The sequence below is a fragment of the Gopherus evgoodei genome, chromosome 8 (assembly GCF_007399415.2).
Source record: "Gopherus evgoodei ecotype Sinaloan lineage chromosome 8, rGopEvg1_v1.p, whole genome shotgun sequence".
In the NCBI taxonomy this organism is placed as follows: Eukaryota; Metazoa; Chordata; order Testudines; family Testudinidae; genus Gopherus; species Gopherus evgoodei.
Genome location: NC_044329.1, coordinates 38,263,238 through 38,285,320, shown reverse-complemented (window position 1 = coordinate 38,285,320; position 22,083 = coordinate 38,263,238). Strand labels below are relative to the sequence as shown.

Here is a 22,083-nt window from a genome sequence, read left to right as displayed (position 1 = left end):
CAGGAAAAAGTCTATGACAGGGCTCAGCAGCGGTGCCACATGAAAGCCAAGGAGCTGTGGCAGGCATACCAGAAGGTTGGGGAGGCCAACAATTGATCTCATGCCAAGTTGCAGACCTGCTGTTTTTACAAAGAGCTGCATGCCAGACTCAGCAGAGACAACACCACAGCACCGTGGATACCTCCAAGAAGCCTGAGTCACAGGCCTCTCATGTACAGTGAGGAGAAAAAGGTGGTGGAAAAGTAAAAGGAGGAGGGGCATGAGGGACAGGCAACATGGGGATCCAGCTACACAGCATGCCAGGACCTGTTTTTGACACTACCATAGTACAGCCATTTCAGCCATTTGAGCACAGATTAACTTGATGCAGGGGAAGGAAACTTGGGTAAGTATGTAGATGAATTTTCAATTACATGGATGGCGCCCCCAAAGAAGCAGGACACAACATTTGGCTTTTCATTAATATACTTCTGCTAGAAGGGGTAGTGGTACAACCAAAAGAAGTAAGGCTGCTATCTGCTTTTCCATCCAAAGTTAGGCAAGACTGGGGGGACCTATCGAGCAGTTAGTTTATGTTCACAGGTATGTCCCTCTCTCTCTCCTGAGAGAACTTGATGAAACTTTCATGGAGGTGCTCTGCAATCCTCTGCCCAAAGTTTCTAGGGAGGGCTGCCTTATTTCTTCTGTGGTAGGACACTTTCCCATGCCACTCAGTGAGAACTTCAGCAGGCACCTTTGCAGTACACAGACTAGCAGCATACGGACACTGGCATCTTTGGTGTGTATGTGCTGGAGGGCTGGGGTGAGCTCCGTGCACAGATCCAGGAATGTGGCCTTGTGCATCTAAAAGTTCTGCCACTGCTCAATGTCCCAAATTTGCATTATGATGCAATCCCACCAGTCAGAGCTTGTTTCTTGGGCCCAGAAGTGGCATTCCATATGCAGCTGCTCCACGAATGCCAACCACAACCTGATTCAGGGGGCCCATGGTTAAAAATATCTGGCTTCCAGTCCCCTCCCAATTTTAAATAGGATCCTATGGGTTCAGGTGCCTCAACTGATCTCAGTGGAGCAGACAGGTAATCTGATTTCACTTCTGATTGTACGAGGAAAGAGGCAGTCCCTGAGATACCTAAGAAATAAAATATTTAGACCTTATTAGGCTAAATTCAACAACCTAAATTGCACATAGAATTAAGCTGCAAAGTGCAAACTAATACAATTAATGCAGAATGAGGATAATACACACTCTGTGAGAAGCACCATCAAGCAGGCAACTATGTTCTGCAATAGCTGATGTTTCTGGGTGTCTTGCAGGTTACCCAATGTAGAAAGAATTGCAGGAATCCAATATGGAAATGATAAAAGCATGGATTACTGTGGTACAGACCACATCCAAAATAAAAGGATGCAAATTCCTGGCCAAGGATAAATGGCAAAAGCCACTCTGAGTCATTGCTAACTAGATTTCTAGGAGCATCTGAAGATTCCACAGAAACTGTGGACTAAACTATTCTATAGAAACTACGATCTATGAATCACAGAAACAAAAAATGATCCAACACTCTAGTCTTAGAAAAAGGACACTACTTCTGCCATTTCTTCCCATTATTTTTGCCAATCCAACCAGAATAATCTGTATGTTACCCAAGCATCATAACTCCTAGCAACTGAACCATCTGAAGACCTTCACAGGTGAAACTGCCTCACTATGTTCCCTAAAAGCTTCATGTACACATTGAAAAGGAGGGATAAGAATAGTAATCCACGAGTCCTCTTGGGCTGATAAGAAACCATCCAGCGCTAAATCCTTTCACAGAAAAAGGAATTAAGTCAATCAAATCCTACTCTCTCTCCAACCTGGCCAGTGTTAACAGCCATGTCAATAATCTTATTGTAAAGACTTTCAAAGGCAGCTGATAGAATTGTCTAAAAATAATCAATATGGACACTTGATCTTCATCCATTGCAGGAGAGGACTGATATACAAGGTAAGTACAGTATCCTCAGCATATCCAAGTCTAAAGCTATATTGATTGGGGTCAAGAAGAGCTGGATCACAGGAACACAAAAAATATAATTCTGGATCAGACCTGTCTAGCATCCTGTCTCCAACAGGGCCAATAACAAATGCTTCAGAGAAAAGTGAAAGAAACCAGACAATAGGAAAAGATGGGATAATTTGTCCTCCATGTATCAGAGGGGCAGTCTGGATCTGTAAAAAGCAACAAAGAGTCCTGTGGCACCTTATAGACTAACAGATGTATTGGAGCATAAGCTTTCGTGGGTTACTGCGTCTGACAAAGTGGATATTCACCCACGAAAGCTTATGCTCCAATACATCTGTTAGTCTATAAGGTGCCCCAGGACTCTTTGTTGCTTTGTCCTCCATAAATTTCTCATCTTAATCCCTAACCTTAGAAATTGTCTTAAACCCTGAAGCTGGAGGTTTTATATGCCTTCAAAAACTTTTTAACATTAACTATTATTATTCTGATTATTTTTGTTAGCTGACTAGAAGTCCAGTCCGTCTTTGTGTCTTGCTAAATTCTTGGCCTTAACAACATCCTGTAGCAACAAGTTCCACAGTCGAATAACACTCTGAGTGAAAAACTAGTTCCATTACTCCTGGGGGATTTCTGTGCCAAAAAATTAAACATTCTGTGCCAAAACATTAAAAATTCTGTGCACAATACTTTAAAATTCTGCATATTTTATTTATCAAAATAACACAATATAATCATGCCAATTTCAACTATTTTGGTAATTTATTTCAAAATTTCTGTCAGCAAGTATATCTGTAACAATACAGACAAAAAAGATTCTAATAATTTCTTTTTTACAAATAGATTCCTTACTATGCATATTCCATTTAAATTACAATATAGAACTGTATCTCCTGGACCTGTCAGAAGCAGTGCAAAGGCTTAGGGGAGTCAGAGATAACAGAGAAGCTGAGGGAAAGGAAAGGAGCCTGGAGTGAACCTGGAGGGTTGTTGCGTGCAGCTGGGAGAAATATGGAATATTGGGGGGGGCAGGATTTTTAGGGCGTTTGGGAGCCTCCCCCATGAAGATGCTGGCTGACACTAAGCCTCTCCCATACAGCCAGGCACATTTGTCCCTGTCCCCACACCCCCATGGGTATCTGCAGCCTCCTCCCCCATCCCCATGTGTCCCTGAAGCTCCCCATCCCTGTTCCCATGTAGCCTTGCACCCCCACTCCCATTCAACCGCTGGATCAATGCTGTCACACCACTAGCTCCTGAGTCTGCACCCCACTCTGTCCCCTCACTAGCTATTCTGAATCCTAGTGTGTGACATTCACACCCCAGCAACCCCATGTGCCCCCTCTATCTGTCCTAACCTGGCTCCACGGGCAGGGTGCTGTGATGAACTTCTACTCCTGGCGAAATTCTGTGCCACTATGCAGGGATAGAATTTTTTTTCCCCACAGAAAATACATTCTGCCCCAAAAGAACTGCAGTTCTGCTTTTGTCCACCAAAGGCCGTTGTGGTACCATTCATGCTGTTTTTGCACCACAGCCGCCTCTGATGGGTAAAAGGTGGAATGGCAGCACTTCTTGGGCAGAAGAGTATTTTCTGCAGAGAAAAAAATTCTGCAGGACATATGAATTCTGCACATTCACAGTGGCACAAAATTCCCCCAGGAGTATTCCATGTTTGACAATGATAGACCAGGTGCTGTCTCTTGCTAAGGCTGTAGGCATCAACTGAGCACTGACAAATTCATGGCTGGAAACCAGACCAGTTCTCCTGTACGTGAGTACTCTTCAAGATAGATGTTAGACTTGTAAGGATGTGTTAGTGTTTAGACTATGTAGTATAAAGAGAGCCTGAGACATAAGATCTTCTATCAAAGGACTGGTATGACTCCTGAGTCCTAGGCTAAAATAGTAATCGAAGCTTTACTGATATAAAGCAAAGACAAGCTGTGAGCAAGAAGCAGGACCTGCTCACAGAGTCAGGAAAGAAAAGGGCTTATACTTCAGAAATATACATTCCTAAGAAGTGCTAGGTACAGAGTACTCACGCAAACACATCCCCATATCAAGTGGTACCAGAACATCCTGATATCAAGAATGGTACAAAAACATTCCCTATGAGTAACAGGAACACACTGACTCCTTGTGACATTCTCTGGTTAAAATAGGACCATATAGATCATTGTTACAACCACTGTTATATATTTGCAACAAATCTTGTACAAAGGTTGTCAAGTGAGGTGTCTATTAAAAAGTTATGATTTTCTGGTTCTGATTATGCTATTTGTAGGCATGTGTCATTTTTGTATTTGAAGTTATAAATATTGGCTGTATACCTGGATTTCAAATGTTTGCTCCTGGGTAACATCCATGAAGTAGCTAGCCAGCACATCTTGGAGGGGCTATTCAAAATGAGCAGCCCATCAAAGGGACACTAAATTCACAATGGACCATGGGAGATGCCCATCTATACTGAGTGGATTGTCCTGTAAACGTGCTGTCTAGAATATAGATAATGGCTTCCTGCAATGACTGAGAAAAATTGGGCATGAACATGTGACTTGCCCATGTGACTCCAAACACTCTCTGGTCACCCGTGATTCTCCACTACCTGTGCTGAGGTTTTTGTTCAAATCAACAGGGTTCCCGCCACATGGCAGAGGATATAAATGGCTCTGGAAACCCCTCCATTTTGCCTCTATCCTGCTCCAGCCTCTATCCTCCTTCAGCCTCTGGACTACACTAATGGGAGCATTCTAACCAATGGACTGAGCACCTTCCAATGATTTGGAAGCAACCAGAGACTTGATTTAATCCAGCAGTTTATTCAATCACTGCTACAAGCCTGGACTTTGCAATTACTGTATGTATTTGATTCCTTTACCCAATTTTAACTCTCACCTTTCTTTCTTTCTTTCTTTTGAATAAATCTTTAGCTTTTAGATACTAAAGGATTGGTATCAGCATGATTTTTGGGTAAGATGTAAGTTATATATTGACCTCGGTGTGTGACTGGTCCTTTGGGATCAGAAGAACTTTCTATTTGAAGAGATTGGTTTTAAAGAGCCTCTCATCTCTATAAGTTTAGTGTTTTCAGTGGTAATACAAGGACCGGAATGCTTAAGCAAACTGCTTTTCTGACTTCTTGTTAGCCAGTGTGGTGAAACAGAAGTTTACTTTTGTTGCTGGTTTGATATATCCTATGGGAGATTAGCCATCAGTCTTGGGCTGTATCTGCCCTATTTTTCAGCAGTTTGTCCTTGTGATAAATTAAGGGAAGGGGGTAGCTCCCAGAAAGTCAGTAGTTATGAAATACCTCTTAGTAGCTGTTCTCTAATTGCTCTACCTGTAAAGGGTTAAAAAGTCTCTCTGCTATGCATTGGTAAAAGGAAGTGAGTGGGCCCCTGGCCGAAAGAGCCAATGGGAAGGCTAGAACTTTTTAAAATTTGAACAAAGACTCCCTTTTGTCTCTCTATTATTATTCTCTCGGGGAGAGGCAGACAGGACAGCAGTTAAGCTGTAAGAAGCTTGGGGCCAGGTATGAAAAATCCTCAGTATCATACCTAGAAACTACTCATTTGAAACCCCAGGTATGTAAGTAGGTCTGGAAATGTCTAGGAAGATGCAATTAGGTTTATTTAGTTTTATTTCTTTATGGCTTGTGGACTTCTCTGTGCTAACCCCAGGTGCTTTTGTTTTGCTTGTAACCTTTAAACTGGACCTCAGGAAAGCTATCTTTGATACTTAATCCTTGCAGTTGGTTTTTTTTTCATCTTGAAAAAGCATAAGTTCCCAGATGTATTTTCTTCTCTTTTTTAATTAATATAATTTACCTTTTGAGAACAGAATCGGATTTTTGTGTCTTAAGAGGTTGGTGTACATGTTGTTTAATTAGATGGTGGCAACAGCTGATTTTTTTTCTTTCTCGGCTCTTCCCCGGGGTGGGGGGGTGAAAGGGCTTGAGGGTACCCCACGGGAAGAAATTCCCAAGTGTGCCTTCCTGGGTGATCAAAGGGGTTTTGCACTTGGGTGGTGGCAGCATCTACCCATCCAAGATCAGAGAAAAGCTGTAACCTTGGGAGTTTAATACAAGCCTGGAGTGGCCAGTATTAATTTTTAGAGTCCTTGCAGGCCTTCTGCACTCAAAGTGCCAGAGTGGGGAATTAGTCTTGATAGTCCTGAATGTCGCATTCTCAGTTGTGACCCACTAAGACACGGTTACATCCTTCTAAAAGATAAGGTCAGAATGACAATATGTAATAAAGATGTTCTAATTAAACCAACATGTACAAGGTGATGGGAAATATCTAGCCATGTCATGAGGTGATACACCCTCTCATAAAAAAATTGTAAGCATCTATTTTAGCAGTTAAGCATTACATTTAGTATAAAATATTAATAATGCACCTCAAGTGAAAATGAATGTTACTGGACTGCTGAAATATAGTGATAGAACACACAACCAGTTTGGGGTGTCTGCCCTGTTTTTTAAAGTCTCCCCTGAGGCTGGCATTTATGATCATGAACCACTCCATGGTCATGATACCATGTATTAGTAAAAGGGCAATTAGCAGATGCAAATAATAAATGTGATTATCATCATCAAGCAATGGCATCCTGACCAGAAGCCTAACAACTGCTTTCTAGAAGGTGCTAGCATCCTACCTTACCTAAGGGAGACATTTTAATACCCACCAATAATGGAACTCATCCCCCAACAACTAAGAGTAACAAGGACCCTGTTCATAGAGGAGTAACCCAATGCTCTCTGAGTATATCTAGAACCTGAATAAGTGACTCTGAATGAGAAAGAAAGAAAGAAAGAAAGAAAGAAAGAAAGAAAGAAAGAAAGAAAGAAAGAAAGAAAGAAAGAAAGAAAGAAAGAAACCACCCATTGCTGCACCCTCAACCTTTTCTACAGCAATGGTTCTGCTCTTAAAAAGCCAAGCTTAGTCTGAAAGCACTTGATAATATCTATGAAGCTAGCCTGAACTTACCAGGCTGTTCTCCTCCCCGAGCACTTCCACTGATCAGAACACTGAGGATGCTCTGATACAAGTGAAGAAGCCTTGTCTTATTTCAGAAACAGCCACTGACTAAAATTTAAACTGTTTATCATAGTTTGTCCACCTGAGATTGCCATTTCTGCTGCCTTCACTCTAGCCATTTACTTTCTTAATCTATCTCTTTGTCTATCTGTCTATAGTACTGTTTCTAAAAGAGCTATCATCATGGTATCTAAGTCCCACGAGTCATACCAAGGTGACCTGTGCTGAACAATCAAGATAAGAGAGGAATCAAGTGATATGAGAGCAATTAATCATAGCCCCAGACAAGTTATTAGATCACCTAGTAGACCGCTGGCACATGCTGCACAACTGAAGAAACTATTTTCACCTGAGGGCACTGTTTTCATTGATAATGTCACTAGAGAACTCTTTTATTATCATGCTGATGTGGGGCAGAGGGTTCTGTTGTGAAATTTTAGTGCATTGAACTTCAGTCCTGGTATGCCTACAACTCCCATTGAAATCATTGTCTGCAGTGTTGTTGTAGTGGTGCTGGTCCCAGGATATGAAGAAGACAAGGTAGGTGAGGTAATCTTTTGTTGGACTGAGCTCCATAAACCTGAACAAGAGCTCTGTGAAGCTCAAGAGCTTACCCTTTCACCAACAGAAGTTGGTCCAATAGAAGATACTACCTCACCCCCTTGTCTCTCTCAGCTAAAATCACTGGAAGTTTTGGACACACAAGAAATACAGGGATATGTCCTCTGTATGCCTAAGGACTACATCACAACAAAATGGCTCCATAAAGCGGAAAATGCCAGGGCCAACTCCTATCTCCTCCTATTGAGAGGAAAGTATGCACAGCTGACAGTTCCTATCTCAAGCAGGAAACACCTAGAGAAACTAATAACTCCCCTCTTTAGTGTGGAAAGTGGAAAGTTCTATCTGTGTCCTCTTCAGCATGCCCACATTCCATGTTCATGTTGTTGTCAGATGGAGACAAGTCTCATCCTGTCCGGCATCCTTACTGTTTAAGGGGGGAATGGGACCTATTTTATCATGTGACCAATGTCTAAACACATTTTCTTTAATCTTCCTTATTATTTAATATTTATTTTCTTTCTTTTCCAATTTGCAATTCTCTAAACTTGAATATAAAAATTATTAAATTTTGCAACTGTTTTAAATCAATTTTTTATTGTCCACAGTCTTTTGTTAGAAAAGGGAACCGGGAAAATTATAATGTAAGGTAATTTTCTGAGAAATAATACAGTTTTAAATTATCTTATATTCTATAATCCAATATTGGAAAACAAAGTTAAAACTTGGAAACTAGAATCTGCAAGCAACTTTTGCAGTATCAGAGAAAATAAGGTAAAAGTAACAATATACTTTCCTACATAAAGTTATGATTAATAACAATTCTCATATAAATCGATGTTCAAGAGTGAAACAAAATCCAAGAAAAAAATTCCACGGCAGTACACAATGTTTACACCTACTTTTGACAAGATGCTTCCTCCTCTCCATTAAGTTAACTAGTTTCTGTTACTAGGACGGGGTAGATTAACATTTTTGCTTCCAAGGGGATGGCAGTCTGTTTTACAACTATTAATAGCACAATATATTTAAAATAAGATAAAAGCATCCATCGTATGTGAAGGAGAGTGCCTTGAGTGAACAACAGTTCTTGAGGCTTTCTTGAGTGAAGAGTAGTTATTACAAACCAGTATTTTGTATGAATAACACTTCATTCTTAATACAAAAATGCTATTGATATTTCTTCTCAGCAAAGACTAGTAATTTTTAAATTAAGTTTTAAAAGGAGTGTTTAGTTAGATATTTCTGTGGCTGGCAGAGCTTCAGTGAACTACTATTTTAGTTACAATATATAACAGAACACTTTAGGGCTCAGAAAAGAACATAATTATTATTTCCACATCTTGTAAACCCATTTCCATGCTGCATTTTGAGGAAAAAAATGTATTATATGCCCATACAAAGATTAAATTAACGGACCAATAAAATAATCCAGTTTCAAGAAGAGACCCAAAGACACAATGGTCTTTTGCCCATTCTGTTCACAGGGGAAACAAGTTAAGTTTTTTCTCTGATTTTAAAGGGAGTAGGATAGGCACCTTTGTGATTAAGGAGGAAGGGTGGGAGGCAGGAGGTCAGGTTTCTATCCCCTCCTTAGTCACACACTTCTGGTATGACCACGGGCAATTTATTTCACTTCCCTATATGAATATCTCACCTACAAATGGGGACAGTCCTATCTAACCCACAGGGCTTTTGGTAGGCTTCATCACTGAAGTCAATGAGAGGTTAGCCCTTGATTTCCGGGAGTGGAATCAGAATCTTAATTAACATTTTTCTAAAGTAGTTCGGCATCTTCAGATAGATTTTGTTATCTAAGTTAAAAATGTTATTTATTTAAGTAAAGCGTAGGGCTATCGATGGTCATAACTAATGAGAATCAAAAGATAAACTAGCAATTGTTATTATAATTCCCCAAGCAAATAAAAGTGTTTTACTCCAAGAGAAGGTTTTATAATAATGCAGAGCGCAAATGGGGACATAAATTCTGCAGTTTTCATTCTACAAACAAAGAAGTATAAAAATTCATATGTAGAAATCAAGCCTTCCATTAGGAAATATAAACGATAAGGATAACGACCAATTAGAAGCAAATCTCTAGATAAAATTCTTTTGGACAACCCTAAAACTGCACAACTCAAAGTACATCAAGAACAATATTATTTAACATAAGATTTTAATGCATAGAAAATAATTCTATCCCAATTATTTTCCTTCTGGGTATGCAACTGTAAGCAGAGTCTGGATGAGCTCCCCCCTGACATCTAGTAGTGAGCTGCGGAAAAAGACTTCAGAAGCTGATCTCATTTGCATGGACACACCCACCCTGCCTAGGTGCTCAGCATGATGAGACTGTTTGCCCAAATGATCACTTGTGGCTGGTGCTGGATCCCCAGTCTCCTTGTTATTAGGGCAGGAGTAATAAAGGGTTGTTATCCTTGTTGTGTGAACAAAGGGCAGCAGAACTGAACCTGGCATACCCCAATGGAGGGACTCACCCTCAACTGGACAGCACTCGCAAGGCAGGGGACATGGGTTCTAAAGCCCAATGGGAGGAGAGGTGAGGAGAGAACAAGTATTTGTAGATGGGGGTGCGAGTCCTGTTTCAGGATCCTAGATACCATTTCATCCTTTCTTTCTCCATAATATAACAAAAGAGCTACTTTAGACTCAACTGGGACTCTTCTTACAGGCTACAGAGCTGAAATCACTGATACCTAGGTCTAAGTATTAGACCTACTTTGGGACAGTGTCTCTATTGCAAAAGACTGCCCAGTATGCACCAGGAGTGAGGCTCTCCCACTAAAAGCTGCAATAACTGAGAGCTGTGTTAAGTGGGGGACAGCCCTGAAAACATCTTGATGAGTGGGCAACTGGCTCAGAGAGGCATGACAAGCAGGGTGGCTGGTGGAGAGGTGTGGCAAGCAGCCAGCAGGGAGGCTGGTAGAGAGGTGTGGCAAGCGGCCAGCAGAGAAGCTGCTGGAGAGGGCTAGGGCAGAGCCCTGCAAAGGCATGGCAATCAGCCATTGGGGTGATGAGCAAGAGCCTGAGCAGTGCAGCATGTAGGGTGCCTCCTTACCCTGCCCTGACTTCCACACAGTGTGGGAGGTGAACTCTGTGGATGAACCTCTGAACTCTGGGGCTGCAGTGGCCCAGGACAGCATGAGTGGTGTACAGAGAAGGGACAGGCATGTTAGAGGGGCTTCTGGACTTAAGAACCTGAGGGGGAAAGGACACTGCCCAGCTTACTTGGGGGTGAGTCTTTTCCTCATGGTTTGTGTTTATGAACCCTAGCTGTGGTGTTTTCCCAAATTAATGCTGAGTTAATTCCTTCCTATCATTAAAAGTTTTTGCTAAACTCAGAATCTGTGCTTGTGAGAAGGGAGCTATTGGCTCTTACAGGCTGCCAGGGGGTGGTGTGTAATTGTTCCAGGTCACTGGGTAGGGGCTCCAGCTGGTTCTGTGTTGTATTGTTGAAAAGGAACCCCTAGACACTAAACCCAGCCCTCCTTGCTGCTGGCTCCACCTCGCAGAAGGATTACACACACAAACCCATTTAAAAGTATGTGAAGAAACCGATAAAAAGATGATTCGTATGAAATTATTACTATTGTTCCTATTTCACAAAATGAAAATGAGATGATTGATCAATAAAATGCCTTTAAAGATCTGCTATAATAAAAGGATGTTGTAATCGATCTAAAAAAAATAGGACATCACTAACCGTTGCACGGAGATTCGGCGTCATCTCCTGATGTTTCTCTTTGTCCTCATTCTCTGTAGAGTTAGGAAAGTTGGGGCTGAAAATCATGAGATCATTCTTGGCGGTGCCTTCCCCTACACACAAGTTCCGGCTCTGGTGCTGGGAATAGGACCAACTCCCCACTTCGCTCGCGCACACCACGGTGGCTTTCCCAGGCCCGCACATCACTTCCGGACCCGGGTGGCATCTCAGCCCAACGTACACGACAATCACCAGCACAAACAGCCCGGACACAGAGCAAATGGCGATCATTAAAGACACGTTCATGTCAACCAAGGGCCCTTCGCTCCCGCCCCTTGGCCTCGAGTCCCATTTCACAGCCTGGGGACTCTCCACCAGGGACAGGATGACAGTGGCTGTCGCGGACAGCGACGGCTCCCCATGGTCCTTCACCAGGATCACGAGTCTCTGGCTGGGGCCGTCCGCCTCCTCCAAGGCCCGCGTCGTGCTGATCTCCCCGCTGTACACACCCACCCGGAAAGGCCCCGCAGCCCCGGGCTCCTGCACTTCGTAGCGAAGCCACGCGTTGTAGCCGGAATCCGCATCCACCGCTCGGATCTTGCCCACCACGTGCCCTGCCCCGGCCGACAGCGGAACCAGCTCGGGCCCTGGCGAGCCGCGGACCGAGCCAGCCGGGGACACTGCGGGAGCGTTGTCATTTGCATCCAGGACAAAGAGCTGCACAGTCACGTTCCCGCACAGCGACGGCAACCCGGCGTCCCTCGCGCTCACCTGGAACTGCAGCACTTGCAGCTCCTCGTAGTCCAAGGGCTGCAGGGCATAGATGTGCCCGCTCTCCGAGTGCACCGAGATGTAGCTGGACAGGGGCTGCTCTCCCACACTTCGCTCCACCACCGAGTAGCTCACAAAGGCGTTTTCCCGCAGGTCCGGGTCCGAGGCCGACACGGTCAAGAGATGGGCCCCGGGCGGGTTGTTTTCCCTCACAAACACCGTGTAAACCGGCCGAGGGAAAGCAGGGGCGTTATCGTTCACATCCGAGATCGCCACCAAAATGCTGCTGCTGGCCGAGAGAGACGGGGCCCCCTCGTCTCTGGCTGTCACCACGATCTTATATTCAGACACTCGCTCCCGATCCACGGCCTCCGCCAGCACCAGCGAGTGATAATTCTTAAAGGTGGAGACGAGCCGAAAGGGCAGGTTCGGGGGGATGGAGCAGGTGACTTTGCCGTTGTCTCCCGAGTCTCGGTCAGAGACGCTAATAAGAGCCACCACTGTCCCCGGGGGAGCGTCCTCCGGCACCGGCAGGGAAAGGGAAGTCACGGCCAGCTCAGGGGCGTTATCGTTCACGTCTAAAACCTCTAACTCAATGTTGCAGTGTCCTGACAATGGTGGATTACCTTTATCTTTTGCCTCAACTTGAATGTCATATACATTAATTTCTTCGAAATCCAAACGGTTTTTGACTCTGACCTCTCCTGTGTTTGGATCTACACTAAACATATCTCCTCCAGTGGGAGGAACGAAACTGCTACAAATATATGAAACATCCTTATTACTTCCTTCATCCAAATCTGTGGCGTTGAGTTTAATGACTAATGTCCCGTTAGCTGCATTTTCGAACAATCGGGTCTTATAAACGGACTGATTAAATACAGGCGCGTTATCATTCACATCCAGCACCGTGATCACCAGCTGAACTGTGCCGGTGAGCTCCGGTTTGCCCCCATCAGTGGCCGTGAGTAATAAACGATATACAGGGGTTTCCTCTCTATCCAGAGGTTTCTTTAGCACCAGCAATAAGGATTTCTTGTTGGCATCATTTGATTTAACATTGAGTGTGAAATGTTCACTTGGGCTGAGTTTATAGGTTAACAGAGAGCTTGTGCCAATATCTGCGTCTGACGCGCCCTCTAGTGGGAAGCGCGAGTCGGGCAGTCTCGATTCAGCAATACTGAGATATTTTTCATTTACGGGGAACACAGGAGCATTGTCATTTATATCCTGTATCTCCACTTCCACGTGAAATATCCTCAGGGGTTTGTCCACTATCACCTCCAGGTCAATGGCGCACAGGGGGCTCTGGCCGCACAGCTCTTCCCTGTCTAGTCGCGAATTCACAAACAAAACGCCGCTCTGCAAATTTACCTCAAAATAGTCTCTCCTGCCGCTGGAGACCATCCGGAACATCCGAGACACCAGCTCCGCCATCTCTAGCCCCAGGTCCTGGGCCAGGCGGCCCACAAAGGTGCCGTGTTTGGATTCCTCCGGCACGGAATAACGGACCTGGGCGCTGCCCACCTCCCAGGCCGTGTGCAACAGAACCAGCCGCAGCAGCTGCCTGGTTACCAGGGAGTCTCGCCGGAGAAAAGCCATCGCGGACACAGGGCGGTGCCGGTTTATGAATCAGCGATTTAACCGAAGGACCAGCAGACTCCAGTGAATGAGGAAGATGCGCTTTGAAAGCAGTTTAATTTAATCCAAGCCTGACACGTCCGGGAGCCCGCCTGACGCGCTGAGAGGGAGGATTTTCAGGGCTTCTGGGGGAGGAGCTGTGTCTTTCTTTCTTTCTGGAATGTCTCTTTAGGAGACAGCGGCACCTTGTGACTAAATGTGTAAGTACAATTGCAAATCATGCCTTTCAATTTTTCTAAATCTCAGTAACTATTTTTCTTGATTCAGAAATGTTTCTTAGATTTTACTAACCCATTAACTATACCGCTGGCTATTTTCCATTAGTTCCTTTTATCATTAGCCTGCTATTGAAATAAACGCTTTCTATTTTGTCCTATTTTTATATACATCGAATATTTTGTAAATTTGGTATATATTGTCTCTATATTCAAATCTGAAACGGATTAATTGCTTTTTAAATAACCATTGCACCATAAATATATGACGCTTACCCCGCGCATATTCGCAAAGACACATACTCATAATTACCCGATAACGCTTGCTATTTAACAACCATGTCCCCTTTTTTTTATAACGGCAAAATGTTAGTAGCTTGAAACATAAGATATAATAAACTTCGCTGGAAGTGGAAAATAATTCTGAGATATCTCAGCTATGACCACATGTCTTAATATGTGAAATGTATATATGAATGACCTGCTAGGTCTCCTACTGAAACCAGGATATTGTTGGTTCAAGATCCTAGGCTGATCTCAATTGATGTGGCATCATATCAGGAGAAGGGGACAGACAATATCTGAGGTAATCACGGGCCATTTGGCATTTGAAGGTTAGAACGAATATCTTCAATTGTATTCAGGAGCTGAACACTACTACAGTCAACGGTGCAGGGAGTGTAGTAGGCTCTCTGCCAGGACCGTCTCTTAACAATTGGGTGAAACATATTTTGCATTAGTTGAAGTTTCCTGATTTTCCCAAGTAATCAAAGCTCAAGATGTTCCGTTATTTCCTGTAACGCCTTCACCTAAAAGTTAAACAGGTGGGAGGAAAGATTAGAACGCTGCAATAACCCCACATGAGCTACCCCTTAGTCAGATGAGAAATGAGAAAATATATACCTTCTGGCCCATCTCACAGAGAAAGGTAAATAATCAAGAGCAAATCCATCCAACCCTGCCAGGGTCCACAAAACCTCACTCTCAACGATATCAAACGCAGTTTATATACTCAGCTAAAATAATCCATATGGACGCGCGCTCTTCATCCATTGCCAGAGGGAGATTATTGACCAACAGAAAAAAAAAGAAGGCTCCACCATGCCATAGCCAGAAGGCAGGAACATGTCCACTACCTACATAAACACTAAAGAACAACAACACGGTTTTCCACAACTGGAAAAATCTTGAGTCATCTACCATCTCTTGTAGGCAATTAAGTTTGGGCTGCTGGCCCCTGATAATTTCTTTCCACTGTGGAAAAAGACCAGAAAGCCATATGTTTCCTCTTATGTGAAGAAGCCTGCATTTGAAGACTATTTTATATATGCATATTTCATCATCTTGATAGTGTCACGTGCAAGCTATTGGCTTCCCATATCTGCTTGCCTGAAAGGGCAGGCAACAACACAGATATAATCATGTCAGGGTCTAAACAGCATGGAGTCTGCAGTGGAATATCGAATCGGGCTAATCTTTTAGAATTCTTTGAATATGTCAATAAAATAGTAATAACCAGCTGACACAATTTATTTAGACTTACAAAAGACATTTGACAAAGCAGGCAACTCAGGAAGCTAAGTAGTGTTGAGGTGACAGGCAAAGTATTGTCTTGGCTTAAAAACTGTCAACGAGACAGAAACCAAAGGTTGGTGGTCAAGTTGCATCATGGCAAAAGTTAACAGGGGTTCCTAAAGGTTTTGAAGTAGGTTTTGTGTTGTTTAATATTTAATTACCTGGAAGGAAATGAAATAAATTCAGGTATCAAAATCTGTAGATGACACAAACTTATTTAGGTTAGTCGGAAGCAAAGCAGACGGTCAGGAACTTCAGAGAGACCCCAACAAGCTAGATGAATAGACAATAAGATGGCAAATGAAATGTAATGTCAACAAATGCAAAGGAAAGCATATTGGAGGGGGGGAAATAAACTACATCGACACCTTATAAAGTTCTAAATGAACTGTATCAACCCAAGACAGGGACTTGGGCGGTACTGTAGACAGCTTAATAAAAACCTGTGCTCAATATCAGCTGCCGTCAAAAAGTCAACAAGATGTTAGGATGCACCAAGAATGGGAGAGAGAATAATATGGAAAATATTATAAGCCCTTACATAAATCAATAGCGTGGCCTCATTTGGATACTGTGTGTAGCACTAGCCACCTAATCTCAAAAAAATATATTGCACAACTGAAAGACGTTCAGAGAAGGGTGAAGAGAATGGTTAAGGCCTGGACAAGGTCTTATGTTAAAAGAGATTGAAAAGATTGGGATTGTTTACCTTATAAAGGAGATGATATAAAATAAGAAATAGTCTAGAAAAGGAACCTCTGTTCTCCCTGTCTCATAACACAAGAAAAAGGGGATATTAAATTAAATTAAGAGGTAGGACATTCAAAACCAATACAAATAAATACCTTTTCACACAAAATGTAATTAAACTGGGGAACCTGTCGCCACAGAAAGTCCTTGAGACAAGAATTTAACAAGATTCATAATGAGGTTGAATATTTATATGGATATCAAGAATGGCCAATTATCATAATGCCACAACATTTCTGGGAGAGCTATTAAACCATTTGCTTCAGGGTTTAAGATAATCTCTAATTATTAGAGATCGGAATGATACCTAAAAGTGGGGTAGAATATCCCACATATGCCTGTTGTGGGGTTCTCATACCTTCCTCCGAAGCATCTACTACTCGCTACTGTCAGAGACAGGATACTGGACTAAATATCCCTTTGGTCTGATCCAGTCTGGCAATCCCAATGTTCCTGTGATCTTACTCTATATTACTTTAATTTATATTTTATCCAACTTTCAATTCTGTAAAATTTGTTAGAAAAATGGTCCCATATTTTGCTGGGGACGGGGGTTAAGCCAACAATTATTCTTACCAGCATATACCCATAAAATTTATAAAGAACTATGACCAAAGACAGATAATTTTTCCTGACCCAATATCAGACAAGAAGTAAAATCTGGAAAACAACAACTGAAATGACTCAGATATATGGATGTACAATCAGCGGGAAATAGATAATAAAAACAATCGGCTCCCTTCAATCACTCTGAAATAAATGTCAAAAAAGCATTCCATTGGAGTAAATAATGGTGATACCTTTCTTCAAAAAGTACATGCTTCTCTTCATAAGATTAGTTAGTGTTCATTATCATGGGATAATAGCTGGATATTATAGGGAATGATAATCTATATCACACTTGATAGAACAATATCGTTGGGAGATACCTGGAGGAGGGGCATTAGCTGTTATTAATCAAACATCTAGGACCTATAAGTAGAGGCCCTATGATTCTAGTGACCCGCTTGTAGTGCCAACAGATAATACTAATCTATTTTAGTACTTTTTTTCCTGTGAACAAGACGAGTTATTTCACCTTGAATATAGGGTAATATTACTCAATGATTTTGTTCACCATGCTCCACTGAAACCTCAAGTGATTCAGTGTAATAAAGGACTCTGGAACTATAATTAAGAAACAAATATAATTTAAAAAAACGTTTCCCGGATGGTATCCCTGTACTTCATTGTAAGGAAAATATACTATCCAATAGGTAAAAGAGAAAAGTGATAAAACTCGAGTAGGACAGCATAGCTACTATAAGGGAATCAAAGAGAAGAAAGGTGCCCTTGAGGTTAAAGACACATGCTAAGTAATCTGATTTTTCTTTCTGTGTCACCACTGAAAAAGAATACGTTACAAAATAGTCATCATTGCCGTACAGAATGTATTGACTAAGCACTGAAAATTGCTGACACCGACTCAATGTTTGATCACTGAGAAGGTCAAAATAAAAGGAGAGTGAAGCTGGTGAAAATTGTGGGAAATTGGTTCCATATAAATCAATGGGAGTTTACAGAAGATGAACAATCGTGATGTAGTATTTTCTGCCTTGCAGTTTGGAAATTGCATTTGAAAGAGCGGAGCGCCGAGTCCAGGATGCGTCTGCGGTCTCCATATAAAATATAAACAGGACCATTTTCATCGCCATTCCAGGTTCTTACATTAATTCAAATTAAATGGAGGGTGAGGGGGAGAGAGTCACTATTCACACAGAATAACACTCCCCTGAGCCATTGCTCCTGCCGGAATCAGCAACGTTTGGAATATTTGGCCACGAATACGTCTTAATTTTAATAGACCTTTTGTAAAATATTTAGAAACTTTCAAACAGCCTTAAATTCTCTCCTAAATTAGAAAACGATTAGATAATTTCAGACATAAAAAACAGAATATCCTCACTAACCGTTCCACAGAGATTCGGCTTCATCGCCTGATGTTTCTCTTTGTCCTTGTTCTCTGCAGAGTGAGGGAAGTTGGCGTTGAAAACCATGAGATCATTCTTCGCGGAGACTTCTCCTACACACAAGTCCCGGCTCTGGCGCTGGGAACAGGGCCAACTCCCCACTTCGCTCGCGCACACCACGGTGGCTTTCCCAGGCCCGCACATCACTTCCGGACCCGGGTGGCATCTCAGGCCAACGTACACGACAATCACCAGCACAAACAGCCCGGACACCGAGCAAATGGCGATCATTAAAGACACGTTCATGTCAACCAAGGGCCCTTCGCTCCCGCCCCTTGGCCTCGAGTCCCATTTCACAGCCTGGGGACTCTCCACCAGGGACAGGATGACAGTGGCTGTCGCAGACAGCGACGGCTCCCCATGGTCCTTCACCAGGATCACGAGTCTCAGGCTAGGGCCGTCCGCCTCCTCCAAGGCCCGCGTCGTGCTGATCTCCCCGCTGTACACACCCACCCGGAAAGGCCCCGCAGCCCCGGGCTCCTGCACTTCGTAGCGAAGCCACGCGTTGTAGCCGGAATCCGCATCCACCGCTCGGATCTTGCCCACCACGTGCCCTGCGCCGGCCGACAGCGGAACCAGCTCGGGCCCTGGCGAGCCGCGAACCGAGCCAGCCGGGGACACTGCGGGCGCGTTGTCATTTGCATCCAGGACAAAGAGCTGCACAGTCACGTTCCCGCACAGCGACGGCAACCCGGCGTCCCTCGCGCTCACCTGGAACTGCAGCACTTGCAGCTCCTCGTAGTCCAAGGGCTGCAGGGCATAGATGTGCCCGCTCTCCGAGTGCACCGAGATGTAGCTGGACAGGGGCTGCTCTCCCACACTTCGCTCCACCACCGAGTAGCTCACAAAGGCGTTTTCCCTCAGGTCCGGGTCCCAGGCAGACACGGTCAGGAGATGGGCCCCGGGCGCGTTGTTTTCCCTCACAAACACCGTGTAAACGGGCTGAGGGAAAGCGGGGGCGTTATCGTTCACATCCGAGATCGCCACCAAAATGCTGCTGCTGGCCGAGAGAGACGGGGCCCCTTCGTCTCTGGCTGTCACCACGATCTTATATTCAGACACTCGCTCCCGATCCACGGCCTCCGCCAGCACAAGCGAGTGATAATTCTTAAAGGTGGAGACGAGCCGAAAGGGCAGGTTCGGGGGGATGGAGCAGGTGACTTTGCCGTTGTCTCCCGAGTCTCGGTCAGAGACGCTAATAAGAGCCACCACTGTCCCCGGGGGAGCGTCCTCCGGCACCGGCAGGGAAAGGGAAGTCACGGCCAGCTCAGGGGCGTTATCGTTCACGTCTAAAACTTCCACCACCAGCGTGCAATGTCCAGTCAAGGGGAAAGCACTTTTATCAGTTGCTTCGATTTGTAGTTCATATAAACTGATATTTTCGAAGTCTAATTCTCCTTTAAATCTTACTTCACCAGTGTTTGGATCTAGACTAAACATGTTTCTTAAATTACGATTAACAGAATTGCTAAATGAATATGAAATGTCTTTATTAATTCCCTCATCTAAATCGGTTGCACTGAGTTTAATGATTAATGTCCCATTAGCTGCATTTTCTAACAAACGCACTTCATAGACGGATTGATTAAATACAGGCGCGTTATCATTCGCATCCAGCACCGTGATCACCAGCTGAACTGTGCCGGTGAGCTCCGGTTTGCCCCCATCAGTAGCAGTGAGTAATAAACTGTGCTCAGAGGTTTCCTCTCTATCCAGAGGTTCCTTTAACAGAAGGACTAACGATTTTCTTTGCTCGTTATTTTTCTGCAAATCTACACCAAAATAGTCATTTAGGCTGAGTTTATAGGTTAGCAGAGAGTTTGTACCAATATCTGCGTCAGACGCGCCCTCTAGTGGAAATCGCGAGCCTGGGCGTCTGGATTCTAAAATAAAGAGATTTTTTTCATTTACGGGGAACACAGGAGCATTGTCATTTATATCCCGTATCTCCACTTCCACGTGAAATATCCTCAGGGGTTTGTCCACTATCACCTCCAGGTCAATGGCGCACAGGGGGTTCCGCCCGCACAGCTCTTCCCTGTCTAGTCGCGAATTAACAAACAAAACGCCGCTCTGCAAATTTACCTCAAAATAGTCTCTCCTGCCGCTGGAGACCATCCGGAACATCCGAGACACCAGCTCCGCCACCTCCAGCCCCAGGTCCTGGGCCAGGCGGCCCACAAAGGTGCCGTGTTTGGATTCCTCCGGCACGGAATAACGGACCTGGCCGCTGCCCACCTCCCAGGCCGTGTGCAACAGAACCAGCCGCAGCAGCTGCCTGGTTACCAGGGAGTCTCGCCGGAAAACAGCCATAGCTGACGCGGTTTGCCTTCTTTTAAGTTCTCTTCTTTCGTAGATATTAAAGTAGATGAGGGGAAAAACTGTAATATCCGCGTACAGGTTTCAATCTAGACACCAGGCTCTGAATGACCGTAATTTTCCGTCGCTGGAGGGAGGAGTTCAATTTTAATTACTGTTACATCGTTTCTTTAGTGCACAGCGACACCATGTGTCTGAATGTGGTTGTACCTTTCTAACAGTCAGGAATTTTTTTTATTTATTTCAAAATTAATCTGAAATTTCTAGTATTTCCAAATGCTGCTGTTCTCATTTAAAAATTGAACAACTCCCTCGTGAAAATGGGGATTGTTTTATTGTGTGGGAATAGTTATCTTCATGATTAACTAAGGTACGTTTCTGGCCCAGGTATACTAGCCTCCATCTTTTTAATTAACGTTAGAAATCTTAGTGTAAAATTAAATATACTATCCTACAGCGTGGATATATGTTGTTGATATATTTTTGTGGTATGTCATTCGATATGTGCAAAACTTTCACTGCGCTCCCAGAACTTTTCTGTTTTACTTACCATTTTTTCACGCCTGAGAAATTTTCCTGTTACCAATAAGATTTTTTTAATTATTTGAATTTGTGTGGAGTGCAAACTGCACAATTGTAGATATTTGCATGTATTGGTCTTCTCTCTGTCGCTCTCTTTTGGGGCTGATTTGTTCGTTGGTTTTTGGTTTTGCCCGCGATGAAATAAATTAGTGTTTGCCTCTGTTAGGAAGACGGGTGAACAGCAGGGTTTATCGTATGCTCAGCAAGGCACGTGTGCACCAAGTGAGATGTCCAGTTGATGTTGACCTTAATGAATGTATTCATTTGTGTAAAATTACGCATGTGCTTAAGTACCTTGCTGAATGGAGGTTATGCTATAGAAGTTAGCTCTGCACTGTGTGAGTAAAATTAACATCTGCACGCTGGCTCTGGTTCTGTAGTTTCTGCATCTAAGTGTTGCTCTTTTAAGACTTCTGAAATCATGTTCCACACCTTGTCCCTCTCAGATTTTGGAAGGCATTTCATATTCTGAAAGTTTAGGTTGAGTGCTGTAGCTATTTTTAGAAATTTCACATTGGTACCTTCTTTGTATTTTGTTAAATCTGCTGTTAAAATGTTCTTAAAACAAACCTGATGAGTCATCATCCAAGACTGCTATAACATGAACTATATGGCAGAATGCGGGTAAAACAGAATAGCAGACATACAATTTTCCTCCAAGGAGTTCAGTCACAAATTTAATTAATGCACTATTTTTAAATGAGCATCATCAGCATGGAAGCATGTCCTCTGGAATGGTGGCCAAAGCATGAAGGGTCATACAAATGTTTAGCATATCTGGCACATAAATACCTTGCAATGCTGGCTACAAAAGTGCCATGCAAACACCTGTTCTCACTTTCAGGTGACATTGTAAATAAGAAGCAGGCAGCAGTAAACAAACTT

The 22,083-nt window shown here is 43.4% G+C and overlaps 1 protein-coding gene across 4 annotated transcripts in view; it reads right to left on the bottom strand.

The window, feature by feature from the left end:
• LOC115656387 (protocadherin alpha-C2-like) overlaps positions 1-22,083 on the bottom strand; it is a 302,084-nt gene that overhangs the window by 196,553 nt on the left and 83,448 nt on the right. The window contains exon 1 of one of the 4 annotated variants that reach the window (XM_030573038.1): positions 18,238-20,710. The exons of 2 other annotated variants lie outside the window; for them this stretch is intronic. In XM_030573038.1, coding sequence (XP_030428898.1) covers positions 18,238-20,610 — 2,373 coding nt within the window. In that variant the 5' untranslated portion in view covers positions 20,611-20,710. Of the gene's footprint in view, positions 1-11,336; positions 13,817-18,237; positions 20,711-22,083 lie in introns of those variants that run through there. One more of the 4 variants, XM_030573039.1, reaches the window with a different exon arrangement.